The following is a 15,569-nucleotide window of genomic DNA, read 5'->3' as shown; positions in this document are numbered from 1 at the left end:
CAACATTAGCCATCTCTTTAATTCTCAGTAATACTAATAGAGTAAAAAGTCAATTGGGGTCAGGTGTGCTGGTACAGGCCCTTAAACCTAACACTGGCAGACAGAGGCAAATGGATTTCTGTGAGTTAGAGAACTTGTCTAAAAACAAAACAAAACAAAAGACAAAAGACAAAAGTCACTTAGTGGGGTAAGAGTGCTTACTACCAAGCCTGATGACTTTAGCTTGATCTCCAGGCACAGATGATGGAGCGAGAGAACTGACTTACCCAAGTGTCCTCCGACCTCCACATTTGCTTTATGGCCTATCCTAGAATTCATCCACACAAGCCAAAGTTTTAACAGTCAAATAGAGGTAGGAAGTCAGTGAACCATGAAAGTAAAAAAAGCAACTGAAATTTAATTCTTCAGTGGAACTCTCTATTGACACTATTTTAAAAGGTCACTACAGTGAAAAACAGAATATAGAAACTGTTAAGATATGAACCTTACATATTTGAAAGTTTTGTTTGTTTGTTTGTTTTTTGAGACAGGGTTTCTCTGTGTAGCCCTGGCTGTCCTGGAACTCATTCAGTAGACCAGGCTGGCCTCAAACTCAGAAATCTGCCTGCCTCTGCCTCCCAAGTGCTGGGATTAAAGGTGTGCACCACCACTGCCCAGCATATTTGAAAGTTTTATAACTACTTTAGAATTAAATTTCTCCACAGCATGTTTTTGATCATAAACAACGAATTTTTTACTCATGAGTAAGAGAGGTTTAAATACCATTTGATATTGTTAAAGTTAGTAAGGGAAATATTCCTTTTTTAGCTCTGGAACTCAAGTAAGAATATGTTGTATAAAACTCTATTACATTTATCTTACTTTTGTTTGTTTGCTTTGGAGACAGGGTCTCCTGTATCACTAGCTGGCTTTGAACTTGCTGTGTAGCTAAAGCTAACCTTGAACTATTTGTCCTCCTGCTTCTATCCCTCTCTAAGTGCAGGGACTACAAAAGTGTGTGTCACACCTGGTTGTCTTACTTTTTCTATTAATTTTTCAAATACGTACTTTTTAATTTAAACCTTTATTTATGTATTTATTTATAATTTATTTTAAATGTAGGAGTGCTTTGTCTGCATGTACACCTATATGCCAGAAGATGGCATTTTGGTTTCTGGGAATTAAACTTAGAACCTGAGCAGTGTTTTTAACCTCTGAGCCATCTCATGAGCCCTCAAATATGTACGTCTTAAAAAAAGATTTATTTTTACTTTACGTGTATGAATGTTTTGCCTGCATGTATATATGTGCAACATGTGTGTGCTTAGTGCCCCTAGAGACGGTTGTGAGCCACCATGTGGGTACTGGGAACCAAATCCAAGTCCTTTGCAGAAACAGCAAATAGTTCTTACCTGGTAAGCCATCTATCTCTCTAACCCCTCATACAGGTACATTTTAATCCCCAGATTTACCCAAATCAGCCTGTAGAGACTAAACCAAAATTACAGTGCTGCACACTGTTGCCCCAGCACTCAGGAGGCAGAGGCAGGCAGGTGGCTCACTGTGAATGTGAGGCAATCTTGGTCTGTACAGTGAGTTCCAGGCCAGCCAAGCTGCACAGTAAGACTCAACATTTAATTTTAATTTTTTAAGTTAATTTTGAAAGAATGAAGACATTAAAAGAAGCTACCTAAAGAATAGAAGAAGTTGAAAGACATAATCTGTAGATGCACCCTGAGTGCCGCAGGTCAAGGTACTAGCCAAATTATTATCAAGGGCTAATTTCAACCTACCTATCATTCACTCTTCCCAGCAAGTCTTTCTCTCTAAACCTCCTCACATTCATTCTCTAGCAGCAGCTCACATTTGTAAGCACGGTTCCATGCCTCCCAGGCTTCATCTTCCTCACGACCTGAGTCACAACAGTGTGGACAAAGCAATTAGCTTTGTTTTATTTCATAATCTAAATCTCCTCCTCCCACCCCACCCCCCACCCCTAAAACCCACCCCTAAAACCCACCCCTAAAACCCACCCCTAAAACCCACCCCTAAAACCCACCCCTAAAACCCACCCCTAAAACCCACCCCTAAAACCCACCCCAAAAACCAACCCTAAAACCCACCCCTAAAACCCACCCCTAAAACCCACCCCTAAAACCCACCCCTAAAACCCACCCCTAAAACCCACCCCTAAAACCCACCCCTAAAACCCACCCCTAAAACCCACCCCACCCCCCACCCCTAAAAGCTGTTACAGTTCTTCAACATGTTTTTTCAGTAAAAAAACAAACAAAAAACAAAAAACAATTGCTTCTAGTTAACTGAAGTGTGGATGAAAACCAAATTTGGAAGTCTGATGGATAGGGCACTCCTGTATCACAGTATTTGAGGAAATATAAGAAAATAGTAGCCAAATGCTGGTGGGCACGCCTTTAATCCCAGTACTCTGGAGGCAGAGGCAGGAGGATCTCTGAGTTCCTGGCCAGCCTGGTCTACAAAGCAAGTTCCAGGATAGACAGGGCTACACAAGAAAATCCCATCTTGGGATGGGGTTGGGGTTGGGGTAGGGGATGGAGAAAGAAAGGAAGGGATGGGGAGGAAGGGAGGGAAATAATTTGATTTAAAAACTATCATGTTCATTCAGGTCCCTCAACAACTGGAGTGGGGGCTGGTCCCTGACTTTGTTGCCTGCCTGTGGATCCTGTTCCCCCAACTGGGCTGCCTGGTCTGGCCTCAGTGAGAGAGGATGTGCCTAGTCCTGCAGTGACTGACTGTGGGGGGTGCTGGGAGAGGAATGGGGGTGGGGGTGGTACAGGGGGCTCCTCCTCAGATGAGAAGGGGAGGGGGAATGGGGAAAGGAGCTGCAAGAGAGGGAGACTGGGAGGAGAGGGGGAGCTAATATTATGATGTAAAGTGAATAAATAGATTAATTTTTAAAACTATCATGCTCAGTTCCAAATGTTTTAATCTATGTGGGGTTAGGAAAAGACAGAAATATTTTCTAATACAAAAAATACACAACATGAAATTCAAATAAAAAAGGAATTGAAAAGCCAAATTCAGGGGTAACTTAAACACATGATTATCAAGTTCACCCTAAAGTAGCCAGCTTGGTTTCCTAAGGTAAACTTCTCTTAATTGCAGGAAAGAGTTTGCTGAAAAACCAGACAGTCACATGGGTTTCCCTCTCTTAGCCACAAAAATGAGTTCAAGAAAGGCTGAAGCAGCAAATTTCCATGGGATATGAGCCGAGCCATGGTCTGTGCAGAACTTCAGAAGGAAGGGAAAATAACATGCTTGTTGATACTCTGTAAAACAGTACAAAATGCTGCTGCAGCGGGGAACCCAGGAAGATCTTACAAGCTAAAAGCTTTCCTTAAAGCAGACAAGCACAGTCTAAGCAGCATAAATAACAGCCTCTTCCCATTAATTAAAAGAAAACTGAGATTAAGTATGCAGACAGGAATTTTCAAGCTTGTAAAATGCTATATTTTAGATTTCTTCGTCTGTTCTCTATTGCTCTCTGTTAATGACAATAAGCAGATCTGACCAAGCTTTAAATCAAAGCAGTACCATGAGCTGTAAATCTGTGTGCTGTGTTTTCATTCAGTTCCCACCCAGGGAGACCAGTCCGTCAGTCAGCTAGGTGAAGCACTAGCTTTCCAGTGATTGCTGTCCAACAACCATCATCAGAATGGTGGGGGCTACGGTTACCAGCTTCAGAGTCCAGGGAGATTCCGTCTACACTCTACTGAATCCAGAAATCATCACTTAGAAACAAAACAATTCACTCTTGATAACTCTCCCTCCAAGTAATTGTCAAATTTAAGAACCACTGCAAGCCGGGCAGTGGTGGCGCACGCCTTTAATCCCAGCACTTGGGAGGCAGAGGCAGGCGGATTTCTGAGTTCGAGTCCAGCCTGGTCTACAGAGTGAGTTCCAGGACAGCCAGGGCTACACAGAGAAACCCTGTCTCAAAAAACCAAGAAAAGGGGCTGGTGAGATGGCTCAGTGGTTAAGAGTGCCGACTGCTCTTCCGAAGGTCCCGAGTTCAAATCCCAGCAACCACGTGGTGACTCATAACCATCCGTAATGAAATCTGATGCCCTCTTCTGGAGTAAAAATAGAATTCCTGCACAATTAAAGTTGGCAACATAGAGACAATATCTCTTAAAAAAAAAAAAAAAACACCACTGCAAAGCTGAGATGACTCAGTCTCAAAAGCTATCCTTTGACCTCCACACTCGCTCCACAGCATTTATATAAACACATACACAAAATAAATAGCTTGGTTTTGTTTTTTTTTTAAAGTCAGTCAGTGGTGACAGTCAATGAACTATGCCCAAACATAGAACCTGAGTTCAGATACCCAACCCCCCAGTGATGAGCTTAGGTGAGCAGAGATAGACTGTGACTCTCTGTCCATCCAGCCTACCCAAGAGTGACCCTGAGAGACCCTGTCTTAAACAAACAAAGAAACAAAGCAATGGTGATGATGATGATGATGTGGAGAATGATAGAAGGAGACATCTGATACCAATTGCCTGGCCACCACAAGCAAGAGCATTAGCAAATGGATTCACACACACACACACACACACACACACACAGAGAGAGAGAGAGAGAGAGAGAGAGAGAGAGAGAGAGAGAGAGAGAGAGAGAGAGAGAGAATATAAAGGAATCTCAGCAGTAAGCCCCAAGCAACTCTCCAATAGCAGCACCTGGGATGGCTTTCCTTTCATGGAGCTGACGGAGCTGCGGGCTGCGGAGGACCTGGGAGGAACGGCAGCCTCCAGCCTCGGGAAAGACTTCTCTTTGCTTTTCTGAATACATTAGAGATGGAAACAGATGCACTGCCTCAAAGTTTCCAAATGTTTCTGCTCTTTCTAAAAACCTCCCATGACAACACAGTACCAAGAGTGTAAGTAAGCCAAGTTAAAATTTTAGCTTAATTTTACAATTAAGCTAAAAATGTGGCTTTACCTATCTATATTAGTATGTTCCCTAAAAAGAGATAGAACTACTTTAATCTTTCTCAACATTCCTTTTTAGTTCCTTCTTCGATGTTTTTAATCTACCCTTCATTTCACCGTTTAAGAGTCCAGCTCAACATCCACCTAATCACACACGTAAGGGCATTCACACCGACGGTAATGCTTCCCCCGGCGGTACACAAACACTACCCCAGTCTTTTCCATTAAGTTGGTTAGGTTTCAGAGATACTATTTCTCTATAACATACACATCCTCCGAAGAAATTACAGTAGAAAAAGGCAGATCTGAAGCGAGAAGGCAGCAAATGTCTATAATTCCAGCGCTGGAGTAGCTTTGCAGTCTGAGGCCACTTAGGCTACACAGTAGATGCTGGTTTATGCTGTCTACATCTAAGAGACAGAATAAGAGACAGCTGCCGTTTAATATGACTATGCTAAGGTAGGCATTACAAAACAAAACAAATCTCACATCTTCATCAGAGATTTTACAGCCCAAGGGAATGGTTCTTGGCATATCTCTGGCAACCTTCTTATTTTAAAGCTGGAAAAAACAAAACAAAACCAAGCATGACTTTATTGCCAGCACTCAAGGGCAGAGGCAAGTGGATCTCTGTGAGTTCAAAGCCAGCTTGGTCTACAGGCTAAGTTCCAAGACAGCCAGGACTACAGAGAGAAACCTTGTCTAGAAAAAAAAAAAAACAAAAACAGAAACAGCATTTTTCAGATCCTTTTTAACTCAGTTCACATCTGTAATATTTAGTAGATATTTGAGGTCTATTACTGTATGTGCAAAATAAAGCCATTTGTGTTTGAAAGTAAGAAAGTGTTTGAAAGACCCACAAAAAATAGCTTAAAGTTATTTGATTTTTAAGAAACAGAAAATGGGCACCAAAGAAAGCAGTTAGAGCACCTGATGGCTTTGTTTCAGGTGTGTTGTTGTTGTTGTTGTTGTTGTTTCTGTACATAAGTGTTACACCTACATGTATAGATGTGCACCATGAACCATAGTTATGCTTGGTGCCTGCAGAGGCCAGAGGAGACTTTTGGATCCCCTGAAACTGGACATCATTGTGAGCCACCATGTGGGCGCTAGGAATTGTGGATGAACCTGGATCCTCTGGAAGGTCAGCCTGTGAACCACTGAACCATTTCTCTAGCCCCAAGAGTTCTTACAGTAGACTCAGGTTCAGTTCCCAGAGCCCACATGATGGCTTCACAACTAACTAACTATGACTCTAATTCCACAGGGTCAGCCATTCACTGTCTTCTGACTTCAATAGGCACAAGGCAACCAGGTGGCACACACACTTCTACACAGGCTAAACAGTCATACACATAAAACAAAGTAAATAAAACTTTTTTAAAACATTAAAAAGGAAAAAGTGAAGAAGGGTGGTTGGGGGCACAGATTCTTGAGATCTTTGAAGAACAAAGCCCAGCTGACACTAAACAAGGTTTTCATTCCTTTAAGATTGTCACTGTGGCTCATGTCTATAATATCAGTAATTTGGGAGGCTGAAACAGGAGGATTACCTATGAACTCAAGGCCAGCCTTGGCTACATACTGAGTTCTCTAGTACACTATGAACTACAGAGTGACACCCTGCAATTGACAGATGGATGGATGCATGGATGGGGGTGGGGGTGTAGGTAGTTAGACAATAACAGACAAACACTAAATCTGGTGGTATAGCCACATAGGAAGTAGAAGTAAGGGGACCAAGTATTGGAGGTTGGTCTGATGCTATGTATACAAAAGTTAAATTCTGAACCCCAAAATCTGGTTGCCCACAGACAAGAGAATTCTCATGTACACTGGCCTTTGTTGTGTAAACCTTGCTCCCTAATTCAAAGTTAATTGGTTAATAAAAGGTTAGAGCCTGTGAGAAAGGCAGAACCTGAGGAACAAGTGAGGACTCTCAGGAGAGACCAGGGGGAGAAGAAAGGAGACAGAGAGGAGGCCAGGACAAGAGGAGATGGACCATGTACATGGCCATGGCCAGGTAAAGTGTATCTTGAGGACAAGCTGAGAGAACAAAATGCGCCCAGATGAGACTCCAGCAGCAAGTATCAAGGGACACATGCCTGGATATAAATTAGAATAGCGTAAAACCTGCCCACTCTAGGCTTATGGCTTGAAAATAAAATACCAAGATCTGTGTCTCTCATACAGGCTAGCTAGAATAAATAATTCACTTTACAGAATTAAAATTATTTGAGGCCATCCTCATTTACACAGCAATTTCCAAGGCAGTCTAAGACCCTATATCAAATTTTTTTTTTGTTTTTTTTGTTTGTTTGTTTGTTTTTTGTTTTTCGAGACAGGGTTTCTCTGTATAGCCCTGGCTGTCCTGGAACTCACTTTGTAGACCAGGCTGGCTTCGAACTCAGAAATCCGCCTGCCTCTGCCTCCCAAGTGCTGGGATTAAAGGCATGCGCCACCACACCCAGCAAAATTAATTATTTTAAAAATGAAAAAAATTTTTTAAAATATTTTTTCTTCTCCCTGCTGAGTTGGTATACACAGAGTAGTACCAGCTAATATACAAATTGCCATAAAATTCTTCCCACCATTGAATAAAAACAAGAATAAACCTTTTTTGTTTTGTTTTGTTTTTTTGTCAAGGCCTCTGTCTGTATCAAGTTGGCCTCTAATTCACAGCAATCCTCCTGCCTCAGTTTCCCCAGTACTGGGAAAACTGGCGTGCCAACCATGAAGCTACTTTTGAAACATTTGTTATAGACTTTTGTCTAGTTAAGGGGAAAAAGTAATAAAAGGTAAAAAAGAGAAACAAAGAGGATGAAGAGTGTCTTAGGGGTTGAGACACCGTGACCAAGGCAACTCGTATAAATTGGGGCTGGCTTACAGATTCAGAGGTTCAGTCCATTATTAGCAAGGCAGGAAGCACAGCACCATCCAGGCAGACGTGATGCTGGAGGAGCTGAGAGTTCTACATCTTGTTCCAAGGCAGTCAGGAAAAGACTGGCATTAGGCAGCTAGGAGGAGGGTCTCAAAGCTGACCCCTCCAGTGACCAGTGACACACTTTCTCCTACAAGGCCACACCTCCTGATAGTGCCACTCCCTGGGCCAAGTAGATTCAAACCACCATGAATAGGTAGGACAGAACAGTATCAAAGAAGTAGCAACTCAATGCAAAGAGAGACTGGCAGTCAGGAATCTAGATTAACCCTAGCTACCACTAGCTGAGCAGCCTTCTTTAAATACTGAGCTTCTTCATCTAGAGAACGAAGTAGGAGCAAGGTATTCCAAAGAATAAGAATCCATGTAAAAACAAGCTGATTCCAAAGGTAACCCTCAGTAGGAACTACAGTTGACGACTGTACACAGACAATAATAACAACAGCAATAGGGGCTGGTGAGATGGCTCAGTGGGTAAGAGCACCCAACTGCTCTTCCGAAGGTCCAGAGTTCAAATCCCAGCAACCACATGGTGGCTCACAACCATCTGTAACGAAATCTGACGCCCTCTTCTGGTGTGTCTGAAGACAGCTACAGTGTACTTACATATAATAAATAAATAAATCTTTTAAAAAAATGGGGGAGGCAGTTACTCTGCTCATTCTATAACCAAATAATTAAAAAATAATAATAACAATATATAATTTTTTAGTTGCTAGGACTATGGGTAGTTACTGATTATTTTAAGGATTGAAAATTTGGTCACAATCACACGCTTCAGAAAACAGCAAAGAAGAGACATGGAAGTGGCCAATGTAACCCAATTTGAATGGGTTATTCATGCCAGTGTTAGATGCTGCACACTCAGAGATGAATGTCACAGTGCCTGCCTTTAAGATGGCCAAAATGCAGCTAAGGTTTTGGCTAAATGCCAAGGGAAAAACGTCCCTCATTCTGCTCTATCCAAAACAAAGGAAGCCGCGGTGTCTAGAACCCCGACAGGCATCTTGACAGCTATGCACCCCATGTGCCCACCTCACTCAAGTCATTCTTGTAAAAACTTCAGAAACTTCAAAACAGAAATTAGCTTTCAAGTACGTACATTTTGGGGACTTGTTTGTTAATATTTAAACCCAGTTATTTGGGACAGGAAGATGGCTCAGCCAGGAAAGTACTTCCCATAAGGACTTGAGTTCATATCCCAGGAATACACATAAAGGCTGGATAGGTGTGGTAGCCTGCCTGTAATCCCCACAGTTGGGAAGCTGAGATAGGGAACCCCCAGGTCAGTCTAGCCATGTGAGTGAACTCTGGGCTCAACCAAGAGACCTTGCCTCAATATATTAAGGTAAAGAGTGATGAAGGAAGACAATCCACACACATGGGAACATACAAAGGCACAAACATGCATACCACACACATACATACACAGCTGAAAAGAAAAACCCAGTTCTCTGATATATGAATAAGGTAGCCATAGGAACAAAATCTAGTTATATGAAAGGTTAAAAAAAGTTCAAAATTTGATGAAAAATTCTGCCTGTAGCTAATAGGATGAAAGCTCCTAATACAGATTTGTTCACAAATTGCACTATAGATCTATGTGTCTGTTTTCCTCTACTAGACAAATACGAGACAATAAAGTCTCAACCTTGACTATTCTCAATGCTTGGCACCAAGCAAGCACTCAGGGTACACTGGTTGGATTGATGATCTCCAAAGCCCTTTCAGGTCTAAAGCCTCCTGACACCTGACCAAGATATAGTTCAACAAAATGCTACAAGGTGTCAAAACACACACAATTAAGTCACGCTGAAGCCTTGTATAGCACTATCACTGAAAGATTTAAAAATACTTTTGTAAGTAGTTCATACCTGTAATCCTAGTATTTAAGAGAACAAGGCAGGAAAATCAAAAGTTTGAGGCCTGCCTGAGCCACATAGTGAGTTCCAGGCCAGCCTGGGCTATACTGATAACCATCTCAGAAAAATAGCAACTAAACTAAAGTAAAAGAACAACAGCAATATAACAAAATATATATTTGCAAATACAGACACAAATACAGATCTCGTTTCTATTTACTTAACCCCATAATCTAATATAAAATTAGGATTTTTCTGTTCTTGATTTAAGAAACTATAAATTTATACAAGTAGGAAATACTAAAATAGAAAGACAAATAAGAAAGACCTACTACAGGTTGGAGAGATGGCTCAGTAGTTAAGAGCACTGACTGCTCTTCCAGAGGTTCTGAGTTCAAATCCCAGCAACCACGGTGGGATGGTGGCTCACAACCATCTGTAACAAGATCTGACACCCTCTTCTGGAGTGTCTGAAAACAGCTTCAGTGTATTTACATATAATAAATAAATAAATCTTTTTAAAAAAAGACCTACTACAATATAAAATGTACCTCATTGTGTACAAATAGGCACACAACTGTGTAACTTTCTAAACCAGAAATCCTGGGGACAGCTGGGACTGTGGCTCAGCCTGATGTGCATGAGGTTCTGGGTTTGATTCCCAGCACGGTATACACCAGACTTGTTTGTCAACACCAACTTGTTTTGTCAAAGCCTCCAATCCTAGAGGGTAGTAAGAGAAAGGTCAAGGGCCATCTCGGTCATCCACTTGGGCAAGTCAAGGTGCACCCGGGCTACAATGATGCTGTATTAAAAGAAAGCGTTTCTATTGCTTCAGGTTATAGTTTAAAATCTCTGAAATGAATAAAAACAGGAAAAACTGTGAGAGATAAGAGTTTACAAGTTGGAGATATTTGATTTGCCACGCAATAAACCACCACCAACAACAACCCAGAGTCAAAATCTACCTGACAAGACACTTGCTTTTCAGGAATGTGCAGTGTTCTGCCACCACTTCCCTATCCCTATGAAGCCAGAAGAGCCTCCATCTGGAATCTGCAAAGTCCAGCATCATAATATAACTTTCAAGAATGTTAAATCACAGATAAAACATCACTAAAAATTAAAGTTACCCCAGCAATGTAGAGGGGCTGAGGAAAATCCCAACTGAGGTAGGGTAGGAGGGGGTTTGAAGGCCAGCTTCAACTACATAGCAGGCCCTTCTTGATGGGATATGAGGGAGAATGAAGTCTCTCCAGGTAATTACAGTGTTCCAGCAATCCATACCCATAAAATACATGCTCCCAAACATAAAAACTCACATAAAAGTGAGTCAAACCTCACCCCCAACACACACACACACACACACACAGAGAGAGAGAGAGAGAGAGAGAGAGAGAGAGAGAGAGAGAGAGAGAGAAGAGAGAGAGAGAGGAGAGACCACATGATGTTGCTGAGGATGTAACTCCATAGGTAGGCTACTTGCCTTGTGTCCCTGAGTTCAATTAACAATGGGGGTTGGGGGTTGGGGGTAGGGAAGTTCATGAAGAGAGATAAAGCCTATCTGAGATAAGTAGAAGAGGATTTCCTAATTTCCTAGAGAGCTATAGTAATCTGAGCTAAAAGACTGGGATCTTATTCTAAGCACTAAACTGCCAGTTTCGTTCTGTTTCGCTTTGTTTAGAAACAAGATCGTGCTATGTAACCCTGGCTGGTCTGCTAGTAGATCTACTAATAGCTGTGTAGTCCAGGCTGCCCCTGAACTCATGGCAATCTTCCTGCCTCATCCTTCTATAGGAGTACCGGCATTAAAAGTGTGTACTCCCGACAAGGAATGAGCTTTAGTAAAAGCAACGGAAACAAATACTATGAAAAAAATATCATTTCTGAGCCCAGCATGGCGGCATATGCCTTTAATGTCAGCACTTGGGAAACAGAAACAAGCGGATCTCTGTGAGTTCGAGATCAGCCGACAAAAATCAAAAAAGAAAAAGAAAAAAAAAATCATTTCTGAATTTAAGAATCCCCAAACTAAGCCCGCAAAATAGCAAAGACATTTTCCACTAGACTTGACTTGAGTTGAATCCCCCCTATCCAGAGAATGGGAGAGGAAGAGCCCAAAGATTGTTTGATCTCCACGCAAGGATACATGTGCGCACACACATTAACACAAAATAAGTGTGCAGTTAAATTATTTTTTTTTTTAAAAAAAAACCTCGAATCCCCAAACTAATGGAACGGGCTTAGACTCCAAGCAAATAAACTTCACAGACTTCTACACCACACACTGCCGCCCGCCCAGTCCAAATCCTAGTAATACAATTACAAAAAAATAATAGGGCAGTGGTTATCTGATGTTCCAGATGAAGAAACTGAATGTGTAGTATTGGGAGGCTGGTCAGACCTGGAAGCACAACGCTTCCTGGGGACGGAGTAACACCAATCCTGGCTCCAGGCCCGGAGCTCACAAAGCCATCCGGTCCCCCTACCCTAGCGACAGATCAAAGCTGAGTCCCGACGTTCCTGTTCCGTACGCTGGAAGGCAGCCCGTTCCCGGCCCCGCCCAAGCCCCTCGCGCGGCCAGTGTGATACCTGGCGAAGAAATCCGCGAAGCCACCGCTCCGTCGAGCCCGAGCCGTGGTGCCCCCGGGACCCTGCTCTGCCGCTGGCAAGGGTGCGGACGGCCCCGCTGAGGGCAGGAGGTCGCCGGCGCTCTGACGGCGGCTCACCTCGAACGTGTTCCGAGAGCCGAAGCGGGCGTCGGGGAGGCCGAGGCTGGGCTCCGCGCTCTCGACGGCCCTCCCGGCAGGGGTGGCGGCTGCGGGGTCCGGGTCGTCCGTGTCCCCGGCCGCCAGGCAGCAGCTCCGCAGCGGGTCCTCGAGCGGCGCGGCCCAGTCGTCCAGGCCACCCGCACCGTCCACGCCCTCGTCCGCGGGCTCCAGCAGGCAGGGACGGCCGCAGGTTCGGCGGCGACGTGCCTCCTCTGGGCCGCGACGGTCCTGGCGCAGCAAAAAGCCCGAGTCTCCGTTGGTCATGCCTGAGCCGCGCGCCGCGGGGACTGCTGCCGCCGCCGCCTCCTCCGCCTCCGCCTCCGCCCCGCCGAGCCCGGGCTTCAGCGGGCCCGCGGCCGCCGCGAGGTACCGCTGCAGGAGCTGCCGCGGCGGCGGCGCCTCCTCCTCTCCAGCCTCCTCCGGCGGCTCCGCGGCGACAGCGCCTCCGCTAAAGCCGCTGGTGGCCGGGACGGTCTTCCCGTCCTGACCCATGGGCCCCGGGACTGGGAGCAGCTCGGCGTTCCTTCCCGAGCAGGCTCCGGCATCCTCGGGACCCATCATCTGAGGCGGCGGAGGAGGACTGCCCTGCGTGCAGGGTTCGCGGCCACGGCCGCCGCGACGTCCCCGGACCCACCCCTCCCACCCGGCGGCCGGGGCAGTTGCCGGAGGCCGGGCACGCGCTGGGATCGCGCACGCGCACCAGCGGGGCCGGGCCTGCCCGCGACCCGGCGCGTCCCCGAACCATAGAGACGGCAGCTAGAGCGACCCGGGAGGACAATCTGAGATCCTCCACCCGGGTGACAGTGCTTAGCCTAAGGGAGGGCAAGGCTCACTTCGCATAAACCATATCACTTGACGGCGATTTGTTTGTGAGAGGAAACTAAGGAAGTTAGTTTAAGTGCTCCTGTCTTGACAGTTTTTACCTTCTCTAACAGCAGTGAAGAACTCCTGGAACCGTTCAGGGCTTCGTTGTCCACATGACAGCCCCTTACCTATCTTTTCCACTTAGTCTTCCATGTTTACCAAAGTCTGATCTCCTAACACTTTTTAACACGTTGGTTGTTGGTTGTCGTGTCACCTGGGTACGGAAATGAAATGGAGCCAGGGCGAGAAGGACTGTTTGGCTCAGTGGTTAAGATTGCCGACTGCTCTTTCAAAGGTCCTGAGTTCAAATCCCAGCAACCACATGCTGGCTCACAACCATCTGTAACGAAATCTGATGCTCTCTTCTAGAGTGTCTGAAGACAGCTACAGTGTACTTACATATAATAAATAAATATTAAAAAAAATAACTGCAGCAACCTGTGGTAATGGATTAAGATATAATGACCGTTTAGTGGAAATAAAATGTATTTAATGTGTGAATCGCAAGACATAATAACTAGCCACAGGAGTGATAGGAGAGCAGCCAGGAATAACAAGGCTATGAGATTGCTGTGGTGTGAAGAAACAGGAAACTGGATTGGGGAAAGACATTGGAATTAACTAACATAGTGAGAGTTATAAACTTGGGTTAAAGTTCTGGTTTGGTCGAAGGGGCCATTTATGTAAGCCACAAAGGGGGTCGGGGGATATCAAGTGACTCTACCTCCATAGAAGAATGAGCATAGGGCAGAGACCCAATAGTGTTGGTATTTCAGAAGAGATGAAGTTGTTGTAAAAGGCCCAAATAGACATTGTTGTAGTAGGATAATGCAGTAACTAGAGACCATTCATTCTACAAATGCCTCTGAAAGCAAGTATAGAAATAGAATGGAATACTTAGCAAAACAAAGCAGTAAAAGCGTTTATTATCAAGATCTTTTGAAAGGTGGAAGATAGCTCAGTTGGTCACGTTGTCATGCAAGCATGAGGACCTTTCCTGTATCGCAGCACTCACATAAAAAGCCACTTTGTAGAATGCCCTTGTACAGCTAACATTGGAGAGGCAGTCCCTGGGATGCTCTGGTAACCGGCCTGGCTAAGGCAGCTGGCCTTAGATCTTATTAAGAGGTCATGTCTCAGACAATAAGATGGGCAGTCCCAAAGGAGTAACAGCTGAGTTGAACTCTCTCCTCCCTAAATATGAGTGTATACTTACCTCATACATAGGAACACACACACCTGAACATACATACACAAAACATCTTTCAAAAGGAAAAACCAAAGAATGTGTATAAACCAGAAAGAGAGAGAGAGAGAGAGAGAGAGAGAGAGTAGATAGATCCTGTATTAGTTACAGGGACAGTACCCAGAATACATACAGAAATAAGCCAGTGTGGTAGAAAGCATCTGTAATTACAGAACTCTCTAGGGTGAAGCAAAAGAGAATCTCAAGTTCAAGACCAGCCTGGGCTACATAGCAAATCTGAGGATAGCATGAGCTACACAGCAAACTTTTATCTCAAGAAAAAAATTGTAATTCAATATTTTAAAAGACAACTTGACTAGGTGGTGGTAGTGCACGACTTTAATGTCAGCACTCAGGTGATATAGGCAGGTTTCTGATTTCAAGGCCAGCCTCATTTACACAATGAGTTCCAGGACAGCCAGGGCTACACAGAGAGACCCTGTCTCAAAAAACTAAAAACATCAGTTAATCAATCAATCAATCAAAAGACAAGGAGGCCAAGATAGGAGGCTTGGTTTTAACACATAGTGACTTCCAGTGAGTCATTCTGCTCAAAAACAGGGAAGGGAGAGTGTAAAAATTTCAATATATGTGTTTTTCTCGAGATGATATGTTAAATGGAATATCAATAAGCATATAAGTTATTTGGGAGTAACAAATCAAAACTATGAGATAGCACTTTTCACTCACTAATAAAAAAAAGAGAAAGGAAGGGAGGGAGATAGGAAGGGGGTGACAAATGTGTCAATTCCAGCACTCTGGAGGCTTCTGCAAAAGAATCAGAATTCCAGGCTGCTCTGGGCTACACAGCAAAACTCTGACTCAAAATAACTAAACTTAAAAAAACAAACAAACAAAAAAAAAAAAACAAAAAAACTTTCTGCCTTATCTGGTAAGTAACATTTTATAGAGTTTAACAAAGAAATGTCTCCT

General features: G+C 43.9%; 1 protein-coding gene across 3 annotated transcripts in view; it reads right to left on the bottom strand.

The window, feature by feature from the left end:
• Tbc1d12 (TBC1D12: TBC1 domain family, member 12) overlaps window positions 1-13,215 on the bottom strand; it is an 83,092-nt gene extending 69,877 nt beyond the window's left edge. For 2 of the 3 annotated variants that reach the window (NM_145952.4, NM_001362424.1), the window contains exon 1: window positions 12,348-13,215. In NM_145952.4, coding sequence (NP_666064.3) covers window positions 12,348-13,087 — 740 coding nt within the window. In that variant the 5' untranslated portion in view covers window positions 13,088-13,215. Of the gene's footprint in view, window positions 1-1,772; window positions 1,892-12,347 lie in introns of all 3 variants that reach the window. The other variant, XM_006526847.2, reaches the window with a different exon arrangement.
• Window positions 13,216-15,569: the final 2,354 nt, after the last annotated feature.

This window comes from Mus musculus, chromosome 19 (assembly GCF_000001635.26).
Source record: "Mus musculus strain C57BL/6J chromosome 19, GRCm38.p6 C57BL/6J".
Classification (NCBI taxonomy): domain Eukaryota; kingdom Metazoa; phylum Chordata; class Mammalia; order Rodentia; family Muridae; genus Mus; species Mus musculus.
This window is presented reverse-complemented; position numbering and strand designations above follow the sequence as displayed.